Source organism: Microcebus murinus, chromosome 16 (genome assembly GCF_040939455.1).
Source record: "Microcebus murinus isolate Inina chromosome 16, M.murinus_Inina_mat1.0, whole genome shotgun sequence".
Lineage (NCBI taxonomy): Eukaryota > Metazoa > Chordata > Mammalia > Primates > Cheirogaleidae > Microcebus > Microcebus murinus.
Window position 1 is genome coordinate 24,624,526 of NC_134119.1, and position 15,850 is coordinate 24,640,375.

The 15,850-nt window shown below is 42.6% G+C and overlaps 1 protein-coding gene across 3 annotated transcripts in view; it reads right to left on the minus strand.

The window, feature by feature from the left end:
* SHLD1 (shieldin complex subunit 1) overlaps nt 1-15,168 on the minus strand; it is an 84,955-nt gene extending 69,787 nt beyond the window's left edge. The window contains exons 1-4 of one of the 3 annotated variants that reach the window (XM_076010944.1): nt 15,079-15,168; nt 10,400-10,443; nt 9,903-10,040; nt 4,516-4,697 (exon numbers count right to left, since the gene is read on the minus strand). In XM_076010944.1, coding sequence (XP_075867059.1) covers nt 4,516-4,697; nt 9,903-10,027 — 307 coding nt within the window. In that variant the 5' untranslated portion in view covers nt 10,028-10,040; nt 10,400-10,443; nt 15,079-15,168. The remainder of the gene's footprint in view (nt 1-4,515; nt 4,698-9,902; nt 10,041-10,399; nt 10,444-15,078) is intronic. The other 2 variants (XM_012755078.3, XM_012755080.3) reach the window with 2 other exon arrangements.
* Between the last annotated feature and the right edge of the window lie 682 nt (nt 15,169-15,850).

Here is a 15,850-nt window from a genome sequence, read left to right on the forward strand (position 1 = left end):
CTGCCTGGATTTCTGGGTACTCTCTCTGGCTTGCCTACTGCAGGACCGTGCTCTGCTACCCATAGGCTATTTCACTGCACCTCTGTGGACCTCACCCCCTTGCCAACTGTGTGTCTGGACTTTGACTGGAGATTCTGACAAGCAGGGATGATTTGACTGAATCCTAATGTCAGCTCCTATTTCACTTAGTAGCTGGGAGATCCAGGTCCTAGGTTCACCCTTTGACCTTGATTCCACTGTATGCAAACCACCATACTCTGCCAATGTTTGAGATAGTCAACTCTATTTTGATCTAAGCACAACCTACATGAATGTAGCTGACGATATGCCTCACTGAGCGTGTACCAGGGTGGGTACAGACCAATGCAGAGTAACCTGAACAAGTATCCAACTGGAAAACCTTGACTGTATTCACCAATCCCTAGAAGATCAAATTGCTAACAACACATAATAGCAAGTAACAAACCAAGAACATCAAGTTGGCTTGAGAACCGGAGGTGTTAGGAATCTGAGATAGAACAGTAGCCAGCAGAACACCAACAGAGATCAGTGTAAAGGTAGGCATGTCTCCAAGCAAACAACAGATCCAGAGCAATCAGAACTAGGTTAAAATGTCACCAAGAGCCCACTGAAGGGCTGGACTACAGGGGTGAGAACCTATAACTACAACTAACCCATGACTACAACTACCTATGCAGTGATGGAGAGGAAATTAGACTCAACTTATAAATGGAAAATGAAAAATTAATAGCCTTCCATGTTGTGTAAAAATCTCCTAGTAAAATCAGAATGAGCTTCCCTTTATGGTAGGTAAACCTACCACATTTATTTCTGCTTAGGATAAACTATCAGACATGGTATTATTTAATAACAGGATGGCTGGAAGATATCATTTGCACTTGGTTTTGGGGAAATTGTGAGTGATCTGGTCCTTTTTTTTTTAAACAAACCTAGTGAGTATTGTGAATAATAAATGGCATAACATACAAAAGCACTACAGAATAGCAGAGTGCACAGCAAAATAAAAATTGTTTTTAAATATTTAAGTCTGAATAAAATAGTACCAAAAAGTTAATATCCCTCCCTAAAATCTCCCTTTCCCCCCTAAAATGAGTTGTTTGCTCCATCAATCTAACAAAACTTGCCTAAATTTATTACCGGTAGTTCTTTATCTCAGTGGTATCATCCTCTTGGTCATTTTCCAGGTTAGAAAAAGCTACTTGCTTTGTTTTGTTTTGTTTTTTTTCAATAAAAATGTGATTTGAAATGCTGTCTTTGGGTTCACCAGCTCTGTCATTTACTAAATGACATTGGACAAGTTTGCCAATTTCTCCACGCCTGTTTCCTCACTTATAAAATGGGGATAATTCCATTTCTCAGGTCTCTGATGAGAATTAAAAGTGGTAATATGTGTGAAATATTTAGCTCCTGTCATCAGGAGCCTGATGACACAAAAATATGACACATAGTAAGTTCTCAATAAATGGGAGTGATCGTTATTATTGTACTCTAAAACATTCCGGTGACTGGATACACACAAAAAAATGATCATACACAGGACATTCCTTGGGGCAGTATGTGCTAACCAACATGAGTGTTTTAAATACACATTATAGAGGACAGAGATCACTTCTGCTTGGATAAGCAGAGATGGCCACAGAGAAGAAGTGGGAAGGACACTAAGGAATGGTCCCACCTGGAAAGGGAATGGTTCCACCTGGAAAGGTCAAGTTGGGATTGCATGGAGAGGGGAATGTGAGAATATTATGAGAAGTATAACAGGATGCATTGCAGGGAGACCAGAGAGGCAAACTCCCCAAATCTCTCTCCTACCTGCCCCTTGATTCCTGAAATTTCATCATTCTTTCAGGTTAAGACTCTTAAAGGGATACTTGCCTGGAAAAGCTAACACTTGAAGCTACAGCCAGGCATTTATATTTTAGTCTGAGTAAGTAGCAAAAAAAAATTTTTTTGAAAGATTTTGGTAGGAGACACACGGAGGCACTGGCCACCTGAGAGACAGAGAGGAGGCCCGAGTAGGGAGGAAAAGAGAAAGTGAGAGGAACTGTGGCTCCAACAGGCACAGGCACAGGGTGTCTCGGCTGTGTGTGTGATGCACATTACCTACGTTTTCTATCTTGAAGGAAATGGTACAAAATCTACACCACTGCAGGAGAGTTCATGACTTCCTTTGCATTAAATGGCTGACAGTTCTGGCAGGTCTTCATGAGTCACACATTTTAACTTTCCTTCTGGGAAGGAAAGGAAGTCAGACAACCTCCTTTTCCAACACTCATCATGCTGTAGAGCTAATTTTGGGCTTCTCTAATTCAATGCTGCTTATGACTCTCATGCTTATTCCCTGCTTATTCCCTCTACATGCAGCTTCCCAAAGCTATCCCTATATAGGAGCCTTAGGCTATGTAAAGGGGTGGGGAGAATGGAGACGTTTTATGTTGTAAACAACTTCAGCTCTAAATCCATATGGGCATCTCTTTTTTTTTGAGACAGAGTCTCGCTTTGTTGCCCAGGCTAGAGTGAGTGCCATGGCGTCAGCCTAGTTCACAGCAACCTCAAACTCCTGGGCTCAAGCAATCCTCCTGCCTCAGCCTCCCAAGTAGCTGGGACTACAGGCATGCGCCACCATGCCCGGCTAACTTTTTCTATATATTTTTAGTTGGCCAATTAATTTCTTTCTATTTTTAGTAGAGAAAGGGTCTCACTCTTGCTCAGGCTGTTTTCAAACTCCTGACCTTGAGCAATCCTCCTGCCTTGGCCTCCCAGAGTGCTAGGATTTCAGGCGTGAGCCACTGTGCTCAGCCTCTTTTTTTTTTCTTTTTTGAGACAGTCTTGCTCTGTTTCCTAGGCTAGAGTGCTGTGGTGTCAGCCTAGCTCACAGCAACCTCGAACTCCTGGGCTCAAGCAATCTTCTGCCTCAGCCTCCCCAGTAGCTGAGACTACAGGCATGCGCCACCATGCCCGGCTAACTTTTTCTATATATTTTTAGTTGGCTAATTAATTTCTTTCTATTTTTAGTAGAGACAGGGTCTTGCTCTTGCTCAGGCTGGTTTAAAACTCCTAACCATTATACATCTTGAAATCTATCAAAAAAAAAAATTAAAAAAAAAAAATAAAACTCCTAACCTTGAGCAATCCTCCTGCCTTGGCTTCCCAGAGTGCTAGGATTACAGGCGTGAGCCACTGTGCCCAGCCTCTTTTTTTTTCTTTTTTGAGAGAGAGTCTCGCTCTGTTGCCTGGGCTAGAGTGCCGTGGTGTCAGCCTAGCTCACAGCAACCTCAAACTCCTGGGCTCAGGCAATCCTCCTGCCTCAGCCTCCCGAGTAGCTGGGACTACAGGCATGTGCCACCATGCTCGGCTCATTTTTTCTATATATATTAGTTGGCCAATTAATTTCTTTCTGTTTATAGTAGAGACGGGGTCTCACTTTTGCTCAGGCTGGTTTCAAACTCCTGACCTAGAGCAATCCGCCCACCTTGGCCTCCCAGAGTGCTAAGATTACAGGCGTGAGCCACCACGTCCGGCCCCGATCACCATTTTGTAGATGACCACTGGAGCTTATGGGGGTTAAGAACCATGCCCAAGTTACACGGCCAGTAAGTGACAGAGTTCAACTTTGAATCCAGGTCTGGCAGCCTCCAGACGCAGATTGGGTAATTCACGGGGAAGAGATGGGCTTTACAACTAAAGATGGTCACTACCTACATCAAAGAATTACCATTAGGCTTAAATAATAGACTTCTTGGCAATTTCGTCAAAAACTTGTTACTTAAATCCAGAGTATACTTCATAAGAGGAATAGTAAAGTCTCTATTTTTTTTTTTTATTTATTTTTTGAGACAGGGTCTGTCTGTCACCCAGGCTAGCGTGCAGTGGTGTCATTACAGCTCATTGCAACTTCAAACTCCTGGGCTCAAGCAATCCTCCTACATCAGCCTCCTAAGTAGCTGCGACTACAAGCACATGCCACCATGCCTGGCTAATTTTTCTGTTTTTTGTAGAGACAGGGTCTAGCTCTTGCTCATGCTGGTCTCAAAGTCCTGACCTCAAGCAATCCTCCTACCTCAGTCTCCCAGAGTGGTAGGATTATAGGCATGAGCCACCATGCCTGGCCAAAGTCTCTATTTTTATTATCTATAACACACAACAGGCTCATATTGCTATTTTAAAGAACAAAGAAAAAAACAATTCCACTCTCTTTTTGTTGAATCAAGTGTTCCCCTGCTTCTGAATGCATTTTGATGGAGATCAGAAAGGGACCCAAGGGAAAAACAAAAAACAAAGGACCTCCAGGAAACAGCTCTTTGTCATAGAAGGGGAGGCTGTCCTTTGAAGTCTCTCCCCACAGCTTTGCTTAGGTAAGATGTTTTTCTTCCTAAAACAAGGAATCATTCCCAGAGATCTGCTATTGGAAGAGAGAGAAACAAACTATCACATACCTGCGTATCTGCTAATTATTTTTTTTTAAGTTAGTTTGTTTAAAACTCTGCTTATTACCTGGATCCACATCAGAAGAGCAAGGAAAAGAAAGGGATTCCACAGAACTAAAAGCCTCACTGTTGGCCTTTTGGCTGGGTCTCTGTAGGGCATAATCTCTTATGTCACATGCTGATGGCAGGTCCAAAGCATAGCTCTCCTCTGACTGGCTGCTTGGAGTGGCTTCCTGGGATGCCATAGTCCTGCAATGGAAAAAAAATTTTTTTTAATTCAATACCAACGGCACTACATAACAGGAACCTTCATTAGAGCCATAGCTGGAAGATTCTTAAAGATCAAACACCAGTAAAGCTAGAATAATTTACAATAGTCCCCCTTTATCCACAGTTTGCTTACTGCAGTTTCAGTTACTTGCGATGAACTGTGGTTCAAAAATATTAAATGAAAAGTTCAAAAATAAACAATTGATAGGTTTTAAATTGCACACCATTCTAAAGAGCGTGGTGAAACCTCTCACTGCTGTCCCGCGCCATCCTGGATGTGAATCATCCCTCTGTCCGGAGTATGCAGTGTATACACTCCCCGCCCCTTAGTCACTCAGTAGCCACCTCAGATATCAGATTGACTGTGGCAGTTTTGCAGAGCTTGTGTTTAAGTTACCCTTATTTTACTTAATGATGGCCCCAAAGCTCAAGAGTAGTGATGCTGGCAATTTGAATAAGCCAAAGAGAAGCCATAAAGTGCTCCTCCTTTAAGTGACAAGGTGAAAGAGTTCGGCTTAATAAGGAAAGAAAAAATGGTATGTTGAGGTTGCTAAGATCTACCATAAGAACAAATCTTCTATGCATGGAATGGTGAGGAAAGGAAAAGAAGTTCATGCTAGTTTGCTGTTGCACCTCAGACTACAAACGTTATGGCCATGGTGCCTGATAAGTGCTTAGTTAAGATGGAAAAGGCATTAAAGTCATGGGTGGAAGAGATGAACAGAAAAAGTGTTCCGATTCACAGCAACATGTTGCGCCAGAAAGCACAGAGGCTATATGAAGACTTCGGCCAGGGATCCCCTGAAATGAGTGATATCAAGCCACTTAATGGAAACTAAGTGATGATTACATAGACTCAGGAATAGGTTTGGACTGAAAAATATAAAAATTACTAGAGAGGCTGGATTTGCCAATGAAGAAGCTGCTGCCACATTTTGGCAGTGTTGAAGAAATTGATTAAGGAGAAAAGATACCATGCAAAGCCAGTTTTCAATTGCAATGAAATCAGGCTGTTCTGGAAGCTGATCCCCAATAGAACCTACATTCATGAAAGTGCAAAAGAGGCATCAGGCATAAAGCATGGAAGGGCAGATTAACTCAGGTACTGTGTGGCAATGCTGCAAGGCACATGATAAAGCCATGCTAGTGTCCGAGTGAAGGAACCACGTGCTCGCAAAAACAAAAACAAAAATTATCTGCCAACATAATCAGAAAGTGTGGGTGACAGCTATCCTGTTTATGGAATGGTTTCATCAATGCTTCATCCCAGAGTGGGAAAATACTTAGAAAAAGAAGGGTCCGAATTTAAAGTCCTATTATTTATTTATTTATTTTTGAGACAGTCTCACTTTATTGCCCAGGCTAGAGTGAGTGCCATGGCATCAGCCTCGCTCACAGCAACCTCAAACTCCTGGGCTCAAGCAATCCTGCTGCCTCAGCCTCCCCAGTAGCTAGGACTACAGGCATGCACCACCATTGCCCGGCTAATTTTTTCTATATATATCAGATGGCCAATTAATTTCTTTCTATTTATATTAGAGACAGGGTCTCACTCTTGCTCAGGGTGGTTTCGAACTCCTGACCTTGAGCAATCCGCCCGCCTCAGCTTCCCAGAGTGCTAGGATTACAGTCGTGGGCCACCGCACCCAGCCTAAAGTCCTATTAATAATAGACAATGCACATGGCCATTGTGAAGCTGTTTGCTATGAAAATAAATATGCTGAGGTTGTATTTTTACCTCCAAACACAACTTCATTGCTTCAGCCCCTTGACCAGGGTATCATTCTGTGTGTCACGACAACATACACCTGCCTGGTATTTGTGGTATTTGATCGTATTCCATCAGCAATTGATGCAGACCCTAAACTGGACATAATGCAGTGCTGAAACCATTTGCTATTGCTAATGCAATAACATTCATCAAAGCTGCTATGGATGAGTTAAAACCAGAAACTGTAAGTGCCTGCTAGAATTTATGGAGTGGAGTCATGAATGATTTTAAAGGATTCTGGGGATCAATCGAGAAGTTAGCAAAATCATTCACACAGCAAAACAAGTTGGTAGAAAAGGATTTACCAACATGCTTGATGAAGAAATGGAAGAACACATTGAAGGCAGTTGAAAAGTGTTAAATGAGGAATTGGAAAAACTTGTTGAGTCATCTACAGAGGAAGAAGAAGAAGAAGAAATTAGAGCAGACACAGCAATGCAGACATTACCGAAATTTGTCAGTGTTTTGAATTGCACAGAAATTAAAGGACAAAACTATGGCATATGATCCTTGGATGGAACATAGTATTTAAATCACCCATATTATCAATGAAGGATTACAACCTATGCAACAACACTCTGGTGACTTAAAAAGAGACAACAACTTCTAATTATAATGTTCTTCCAAAAGGTTTCAGGAAAAAAAAAAAAACAACTTTCAACCATTGAGAACCCCCTCCATCCATCAATTTTTCTAACATGAGAAAATAAATAAACCAACCCAGTATTTGTTTAGCATGTTTTCTTCATCATGAGAAGGGAACAGTCTCAGCAGAAAGAAACCATTACTAATTTCCGCTGGAAAATAAGCTGCATGTCCGAAAAGGGAAGGGTTCAATCCTGGAGCCCCTCACCCATGAAACACTATGCAGCATATAATTCAAGGGCAACAAGAACATTTGATGAGAAGGGGAAATGTTTATGATATAGTAAATGTAAAAAGCTTTTAAAACAATAAAGTTTGACCCAGATTTTATAAAATAAGATGTCATTTATTTTACATAAAGAAATAAAAATGTATTTATGGTAAGGTGTGTATCACATGCAAGATGTGTGTATGAAAAATATAGAGACATAAAACTAGGGGGGAAATGTCTGGGAGGGTATATCCCAAATTAATTTCAGTGGTTAGCTGGGTAATGTGATTACAGGTGATTTGCATTTTCCTCCACGGCCTACTCAAACATGCCTTCAGTCAATTATTTAACATGCCAGGCCTGGTGCCAGGCACTGGGGACACAAAGGGGAATGTCACATAAACCCTTCCCTCCTAGTTTGGCATGATCCAAACACAGAGACATACCACGTTACCACAGTGAGTTAAAACAGAGAGGAGCCCAGAAGGGACAGTAGGCTTCCTGGAGGAGATTATCCCCACGTGAGGCGAAAAGCATGAACTCAGGGAGAAACACTTGGACAATTACGAGTGGTGTGGGGTGTCTGGAATTTAAAGTGAGTGTCAAGGATTGGTCACATAATTAGTAGAAGGACAAACCCTGTGGCTGCAGCTGCATGGCTGTGGAGCCCTCCCTCCTGTACCCAGCTCTAGGAAGGACAGCAAGCCTGGCTGCTGTCAGCAACTTGGATACAAAAACTCTCCAGCTGATACAAAAACTCTCTGGACACCCCAAAGGTGGCTTACTGGATTCAGTGTTTGAACATTTCTTGTTTAAAACTAGGTGTTTTCTTTGCCTCCCGGAGCCACCTGTGGGGCACTAGATTCCCTACTGGAGGACTCTCTGTAGTGCCTCCAGCCCTGCCTACCTCTCTGTGAAACAACTATGGGCCTGGGGAGATCCTGGACCCTCTGCCTCATAGGTTGCCGTCACCAATAAATCTTATTATAGCTGGCACCAGGTCTCGCAAGTGCCATGGGCCACCATACAACACGCAGAGGAGCTACATGGTCAGATCTGCATCTGACAGTAGACCCACAGACAGGTGAATTTGTATGGCATAAGCCTGGTGACAAGCAATCTCATGAACGACAAGAATTCTTCACTCACCTGCAGTGGTCCAGGTGAGAAAGGAAGAGCAAATGAACTAGGTCAGGGCCCCACAGGTCAAGAGTAGATTAAGAGAGATTAAGAATATATTTAGGGGGCCGGGCGTGGTGGCTCACACCTGTAATCCTAGCACTCTGGGAGGCTGAGTGAGGGTGGATCGTTTGAGCTCAGGAGTTCGAGACCCCATCTCTACAAAAAATAGAAGGAAGTTAATTGGACAGCTAAAAATATATAGAAAAAATTAGCCTGGCATGGTGATGCATGCCTGTAGTCCCAGCTACTCGGAAGGCTGAGGCAGAAGGATTGCTTGAGCCCAGGAGTTTAAGGTTGCTGTGAGCTAGGCTGACTCCACTGACTCCACTCTAGCCCGGGCAACAAAGTCAGACTCTGTCTCAAAAAAAAAAAAAAAAGAAAAGAAAAGAAAAGAATATATTTAGGAACCAAAATGAAAGTAGAACTTAATAACTGAATGGAGAAACGTGTTAAAGAGGAGAAGAGACAGTTTAGGGACTAGGCAGTGTTATTAACTGAGTTAGAGAAGACAGCAGAAGGAATAGCTTTAGGAGGAGGCAATACTCCAAATCAGGGAATCCTATGCAGCAGTTAAAATGATAGTTAGAACTTAAAAGATCTTAAAGACACATGTGTGAATGAAAGAAGGAATTTCAGAATAATACGAGCAGTATATGAATAAGAGTAGTTCCCCATTTACTGAGTGCTTGTTACATGCAGGCATTGTTGTAAGAGCCTCTTCTGCAATAACCCTATGAAGCCTGTTATTATCCTCATTTACAATCAGATCCAGACACAGACAGCAGTCACGTAACTCATCTAGAAGGTTACCAAGCTAGGATGAACCCAGCTTGAAGTCCTCCCAGCCTCCTGGGTCTGCACAGCTTCAATGCTGCAGCCTAAGCTACCAGCTGATTAGTCAAAGATAGGAGATATATAAAAACAAGTCAACAGGAAGGTCTGGCAAAATCCATCTTGTTTGAGGACACCCAGTCACATGCTGTTGTGCACATTCGCTCAGGCAGAGAGTGAGCCAAGGTATCAGCTGATTGCTCCTGAAAGGAGTGGAGTGACCCAGGTTCCCGAAGAAGCAGGAACATCCTGTCTTTTCACACGTTCCATATTAGCCAACCAAGCCAGAAGTTTCAGCAAACACCTCTGTGGCAGGCACCTTTGGTTCTCCCTTCTCCTTTCATGTTACCTAACACTCTGCTCTGGAGGCTTCCAGAAGGGAACAAACAGGTCAATGAATGATATTGGCATATCCTGCCTGCCTGCAAAGGTGCCTTGAAACCAACCATCAACTGAGAGTGTTGTTAGTGCTGTGAAATGAAAGAAATTCTTTTTTAAAAAAATATATTTAATATTTTATTTTAAAATTATTAATTTTACTTACTTTCTTCTATTCAAACATTTCCGCCAGGTAGAGAAAGGAATTCTTTTTGAAAACAAATAGCACATTGACGTGATACCTCTCTTTTCTTTGTTTTTAGAATCACTTATATCAAATGCCAAATGCATTCCAAACTGGGCGCTGGACCAAAAAAATGATGAGAAAAAAAAACAAACGCTTACTTAAAATAAGTCTTTGTGCATGTAAAATGCATTATCTGGGACTCAATGAATTTGTATAGAAGAAAGCAAGCAATGGGGGCAGATGAAACCCTTCTTATGGTCTGAAACACCCTGGGCTAGCAAGTAGAATGCAATCATTATCCTTTGCCCCATTATCCTTTGTGGTTCAACTTCCTTCCCAGAAGTCCTTATTTTCCTCTCTTAAAAGTGCTTTAATTACACAATTTAAATACTCTTTTTCAACACTGGAGAGTCTCAAATGCCCTGGGATTGTAGACACAAGAAGTCTCTAAGTACAGTTCATAAAAACCTGCTTACCAGGAGGCAGCCAATCTTCTATGACTCTGCAGATTCTTACAGACCTAGAAATACAAGTCAATCAAGGTCATATAAGAAGTAAGTTAACTTCCTCTACTTTTCTTCAATTAAGGCACTTCCCTCCCAATATATAACATGAAAATTTTCAAACATAAAGAAAAGCATAAAGAATTACACAGTGAACATCCTATAGCTACCACGAAGACTCCCCAATTAACATTTTGCTATGATTGGCTTCATTACATAACTACCCATCTATCCAACTCTCTATTCATCGTCCAATGTATCTTATTTTTGAAATACATATATTTCCACTTAAATCCTAATATAATGAAGGCTTCTCAGCTGGGGTGTGAGATGACCACTTTGCATTTTTAAAAACTCATTCTCTTAACTGAGGGAAGCACAAATTGGAGGATCCAGAATGTCTCCAGAGTTAAACAGCATAAGGTTTGAGCTTCTGCCATCACTTTTGAGCTGTGTCACCTTGGGCAAGACACCCTCAGTTTCCTTATCTATAAAAATACTTGATGATAATGTACTTACCTCATAGAGTTGTCATAAGAATGATATAAAATTAGTGCATGTAAGGTATTTAGTATAGTATCTATAGTTCTAATAAGTGAAACAGTAATAACTAAAAAAGAAATTACAGGCTCCTATCTTCCCAGCCTGCCTCTAGTCCATTTGCCCCTCTGTTTCCTACCTAATAGTCATCTTGCTTCTCTCATCCTTATCCAGTATATTCTATGGTCCATAATTTTGTTAACATCCTAAACTCCCCTCCTCTGCCCATTTTGTCTTTTCTTCACACCCCTTTGTCAAAACCCCAGTCTAGATGAACCCGCTGGCCTCCCCACCCTCCATGTGAGATTGACCAAACAGGGCAGCTTGGCTCTGCTCTACCTCTACAGTCCCCAACCAAGCCATGCATCACCGCCTGTGATCCATGAAACTGGTCCCTGGAGCCAAAAAGGTTGGGAACCACTGCAGATGGATGAGCACCAACCTGGATCCAACCAGCTGGCCAAATGGATACTGAGATGTTTATCTCATAACTGCCTCTCTCCCTCCGTGGCCTGAAGTTTCAGCAAACACCTTTGGTTCCTGCTTCTCCCTTTGTGTTACCTAACCCCTCTGCTCCAGAGGCTTCTGGAAGGGAACAACATGTTTTCTCTACTTTTCTTCAACTCAGACCCTCCCCCAACACTCAGGCACCTTGCTCCTCTTTTTCAGTAGATCATCTCCGTTCTTAATGGACAAAGGAAACAGAAACCAGCAGGGAGGAAGGTCCTCAACTCCCCTATCAGACACAACAAAGGCTCCCACAGGGGCACACCTTCACCGACCCTTAAAACAGAGATGCCATCCTGCCCTTGGTGAAAGCCAACCCCTCCACCCCCCCCACACACACACGGGCTTTAGATCCCACCCTGTGGACCTTTCCAGAAGCCTTCAGCAAGAACAATCCCTTCTCTCTCTTCTGTTCCACTGGACCCTTCACTGAGGCTTTTCAACATACCCAAATCTCTCCCATTTTCAAAAAAACATAGTGTGTAAGAGAATGTTCTTTGAAAATGCCACTGAAACATTTAATGGTAAGGGGACATGATGTCTGTGATATACTCTCAAATGGTTATACACGGGCGGGGGGGGGGGAGGGAGAGAGAGGAAGTCGTCAATAAAGAAAACAAAAATCTTTGACACCTGCTCTCCCCACAGCCAGTCTCTTCTCCTCTCCACAAACTTCTCAGAAGAGCCTACAATTGGCTCATTTCCTCAATTCCAATTCAATCACTACACTGTAGAACTCCCAGAAACTCCTTCTTCTAACACTCCTTTTCTTTTCAAGATGTCACTCTCCTGATTGTCCTCCCACCTCTTTGCCTGTTTCTATCCTCCATCTTTCGCTGGTCATCCTCGAGGCTTGGCCCAAAGCTCACTCCTTTCCTTTCCTCCTCTGAGACATTAATTACCACCCAGAAACTTCTCTCTAGCCCACATCCCCCAGCCTCAGGCCCCCATGCTTTCCCTGCTTCAAGCACAATGTCTTTCCTCCAGGTTCTCTAGTAAGCACTGCTTCCTCCCACAAAGTGTTGGAAGAAATTAAAGATCTAAAGGAATAGAAAAGCATCCCATGTTCATGGATTAGAAGACTTAACATTTTAAGTTGCCAATATTCCCCAAATTGACCTAAAGATCATTGCAATTTTTATCAATATTCCAGTTTGCTTTTTCTGCAGACATTGACAAAAGTGCTCCATAAACTCATATGGAAATGTAAAGGACTCACAATAGCCAAAACAATCTTGGGAAAAAAAGAACAAAGTTGGAGGACTCATATTTTCTGATTTCAGAACTTACTACAAAACTACAGTAAATCAATACTGGGTAGTACAAGAGTTCTATGATGAGCAGGCCTATGCAAACCTACCCCTAAAGTCCAAGGAAGCTGAGAGGCCAAAGAAAGAGGTTTTCACACCAGCTTCTCAGAAAGAAACATCTAATAGAAACTTATGAACAAAATCCACACCCTGGGCAGTGACCAGATGAGATGGTGGATTCCCCCTCCCCATTATCCCACCAGACTCAGGACTTACAGACCTTAGGGAAGCAATGTGTAGGAAAATTGAAGTCTACCTTTCAGGGAAAAGCAAGAATGCTAAGTGAATCTGGGTAGGACTTCTAGTCAAGGCTGTATTGACCTAAGGGCAGGATTTAGGTAATAGTAGATAAAGTAGAAATCTTAGAGGCATTCCTGGAAACAGGTTGATCATAAGTCCAACATGGCAGATTAGCATCCAACAGGCATAAGGATAGACATATAGACCAATGGACTATAATAGCACATCTAAAAGTAAAATTTTACATTTATGGTCAATTGATTTTCCACAAGGTGCCAAGACAGTTCAATGGGAAAGCGTAGTCTTTTCAACACTGGGACATCTAGATATCCACATACAAATAAGTATGCAGGCACTTTGGAAAACAGTTTAGCAGTTCCTCAAAAGGTTAAATATGGAATTACAATTGCCCTGGCAATTCCATTCCTAGGCATATGCTCAAGAGAAATAAAAATATATGTAAGTAGCATTCATCAGGTGTTGGGGAGGGAGGAGGAAGGGGGGAGTAGGAGATGGGTAAATTCACACCTAACGGGTATGGTACACACTGGGGATAGGCCCATTTGTAGCTATGATTCCAATGATGCAAAGGCAATATATGTAACCTCAACGTTTGTACCCCCTTAATATTTTTGAAATTAAAAAAAAGTGTCAGCCGGGTGCGGTGTCTCACGCCTGTAATCCTAGCACTCTGGGAGGCCGAGGCGGGAGGATCCCTCAAGGTCAGGAGTTTGAAACCAGCCTGAGCAAGATCCAGACCCGTCTCTACTAAAAATAGAAAGAAATTAATTGGACAACTGAAAATATATAGAAAAAATTAGTTGGGCATGGTGGCGCATGCCTGTAGTCCCAGCTAATTGAGATGCTGAAGCAGAAGGATTGCTTGAGCCAGGAGTTTGAGGTTGCTGTGAGCTAGGCTGGCGCCACTGCACTCTAGCCCCGGCAACAAAGTGAGACTCTGTCTCAAAAAAAAATTGTCCACACAATAACTTTACACAAATGTTGACAGCAGCTTTGTTCATAATAGCCAAAAAGTGAAAGTAATCAAAATATCTATCAACTAATCAATAGATAAAATATGGCATATGCAAGCAATAGAATATTTTCTTTTTTTGTTACCCCTGGTAGAATGTGTGACATCAGCCTAGCTCACAGCAACCTCAAACTCCTGGACTCAAGCGATTCTCCTGCCTCCGCCTCCCCAGTAGCTGGGATTACCAGCATGCACCACCCCCTCCGCTAATTTTTTTATTTTTTAGTAGAAATCAGGTCTCACTCTTGCTCAGCCTGATCTCGAACTCCGGACCTCAAGTGATAGTCCCGCCTCGGCCCCCCAGAGTTCTAGGATTACAGGCCTGAGCCACCGCACCTGGCCCATAGAAGATTTTTCAACAATAAAGGAATGTGGTTCTGACACATGATACAAGGGCAAGCTCTGAGAACATTATCCATAGTGAAAGAAACTAGTCACAAAAACTTTGAAAATATACTTAATGAAAGAAATCAGTCACATATTGTATGATTTCACTCATAGCAAATGTGCAAATTGGTATCTATAGGGATAGGAAGTAGACTAGTAATTGCTTAGGATTGGGGGGTCGCGGTGAATGGAGACTGACTGCTACAGGGTGCAGGGTTTTTCTTTGGGGAGATGAAAATATTCTAAAATTAGATTGCGGTGATGAAAGCACAATTCTGTGAACATACAAAAAAAAATCCCACTTAATTTACCCTTTAAAGAAGGAAATTTTATGGTGTGTGAATACGAATTCTCAAAGAAAGTTGTTTTTAAAAAAAGAAGAACGAAGCTCACGCAGACCCACTGCCTGCAAATTCCGGCGATTCCCCAAAGCAGAGGCTGCAGAGGCCGCGTGTTGGGGCGGAGGGGGTGAGGGACCAGCGGGAAATGGTAACGTGCCGGAAGAAGCCGCCCCAACTTCCCAAAGGTGAGAACTGATCGGACGCTTTACTGCGACCCCCGCCCCCGCCCCAAGTCATTCCTGAGTCGACGCAGAAAACTGACGAGAAAATCCGCCGACCCCCGTTAACACTCACCTTCCAGAAGCAGCAAGAGCCCGGAACCCGGAAGCGCAGGTGCCATCTTTGTTATGGGAAAAGCGAGGTTTGAAAGAAAAATCACCGGAACCATCCTTGATGTGGGCAGGCAAGGGCCATGGAAGGCAACCGCGGCCATCTTTACTGAGGACATTTGCCCACCCAAGGAAGCTAGTCGCAATTTGAGCAATTTCTAGAGGAGGCTTATCGACATTAAGGACACGTCAAAAATATTTTTAAATTTCGAAAATTTATTAGTTTGTTTTTCAGCTTCCCATTGGCCAAACACATAAAAAGTTAAATGTCTACATTAAAAGTAGAAAGAAATTGGCCGGGCGCGGTGGCTCACGCCTGTAATCCTAGCTCTCTGGGAGGCCGAGGCGGGTGGATTGCTCGAGGTCAGGAGTTCGAAACCAGCCTGAGCAAGAGCGAGACCCCGTCTCTACTATAAATAGAAAGAAATTAATTGGCCAACTAATACATATAGAAAAAAAAAAGCCGGGCATGGTGGCACATGCCTGTAGTCCCAGCTACTTGGGAGGCTGAGGCAGGAGGATTGCTTGAGCCCAGGAGATTGAGGTTGCTGTGAGCTAGGCTGATGCCACGGCACTCACTCTAGCCTGGGCAACAAAGCAAGACTCTGTCTCAAAAAAAAAAAAAAAAAAAAAAAGTAGAAAGAAATTAACAGAGGATGAAAATATTTTAATATATTAGCTTATGCAGGTAGGTACACAACTGCCAGAATTTCAGGACCACAAAAAAGAAACTGTCA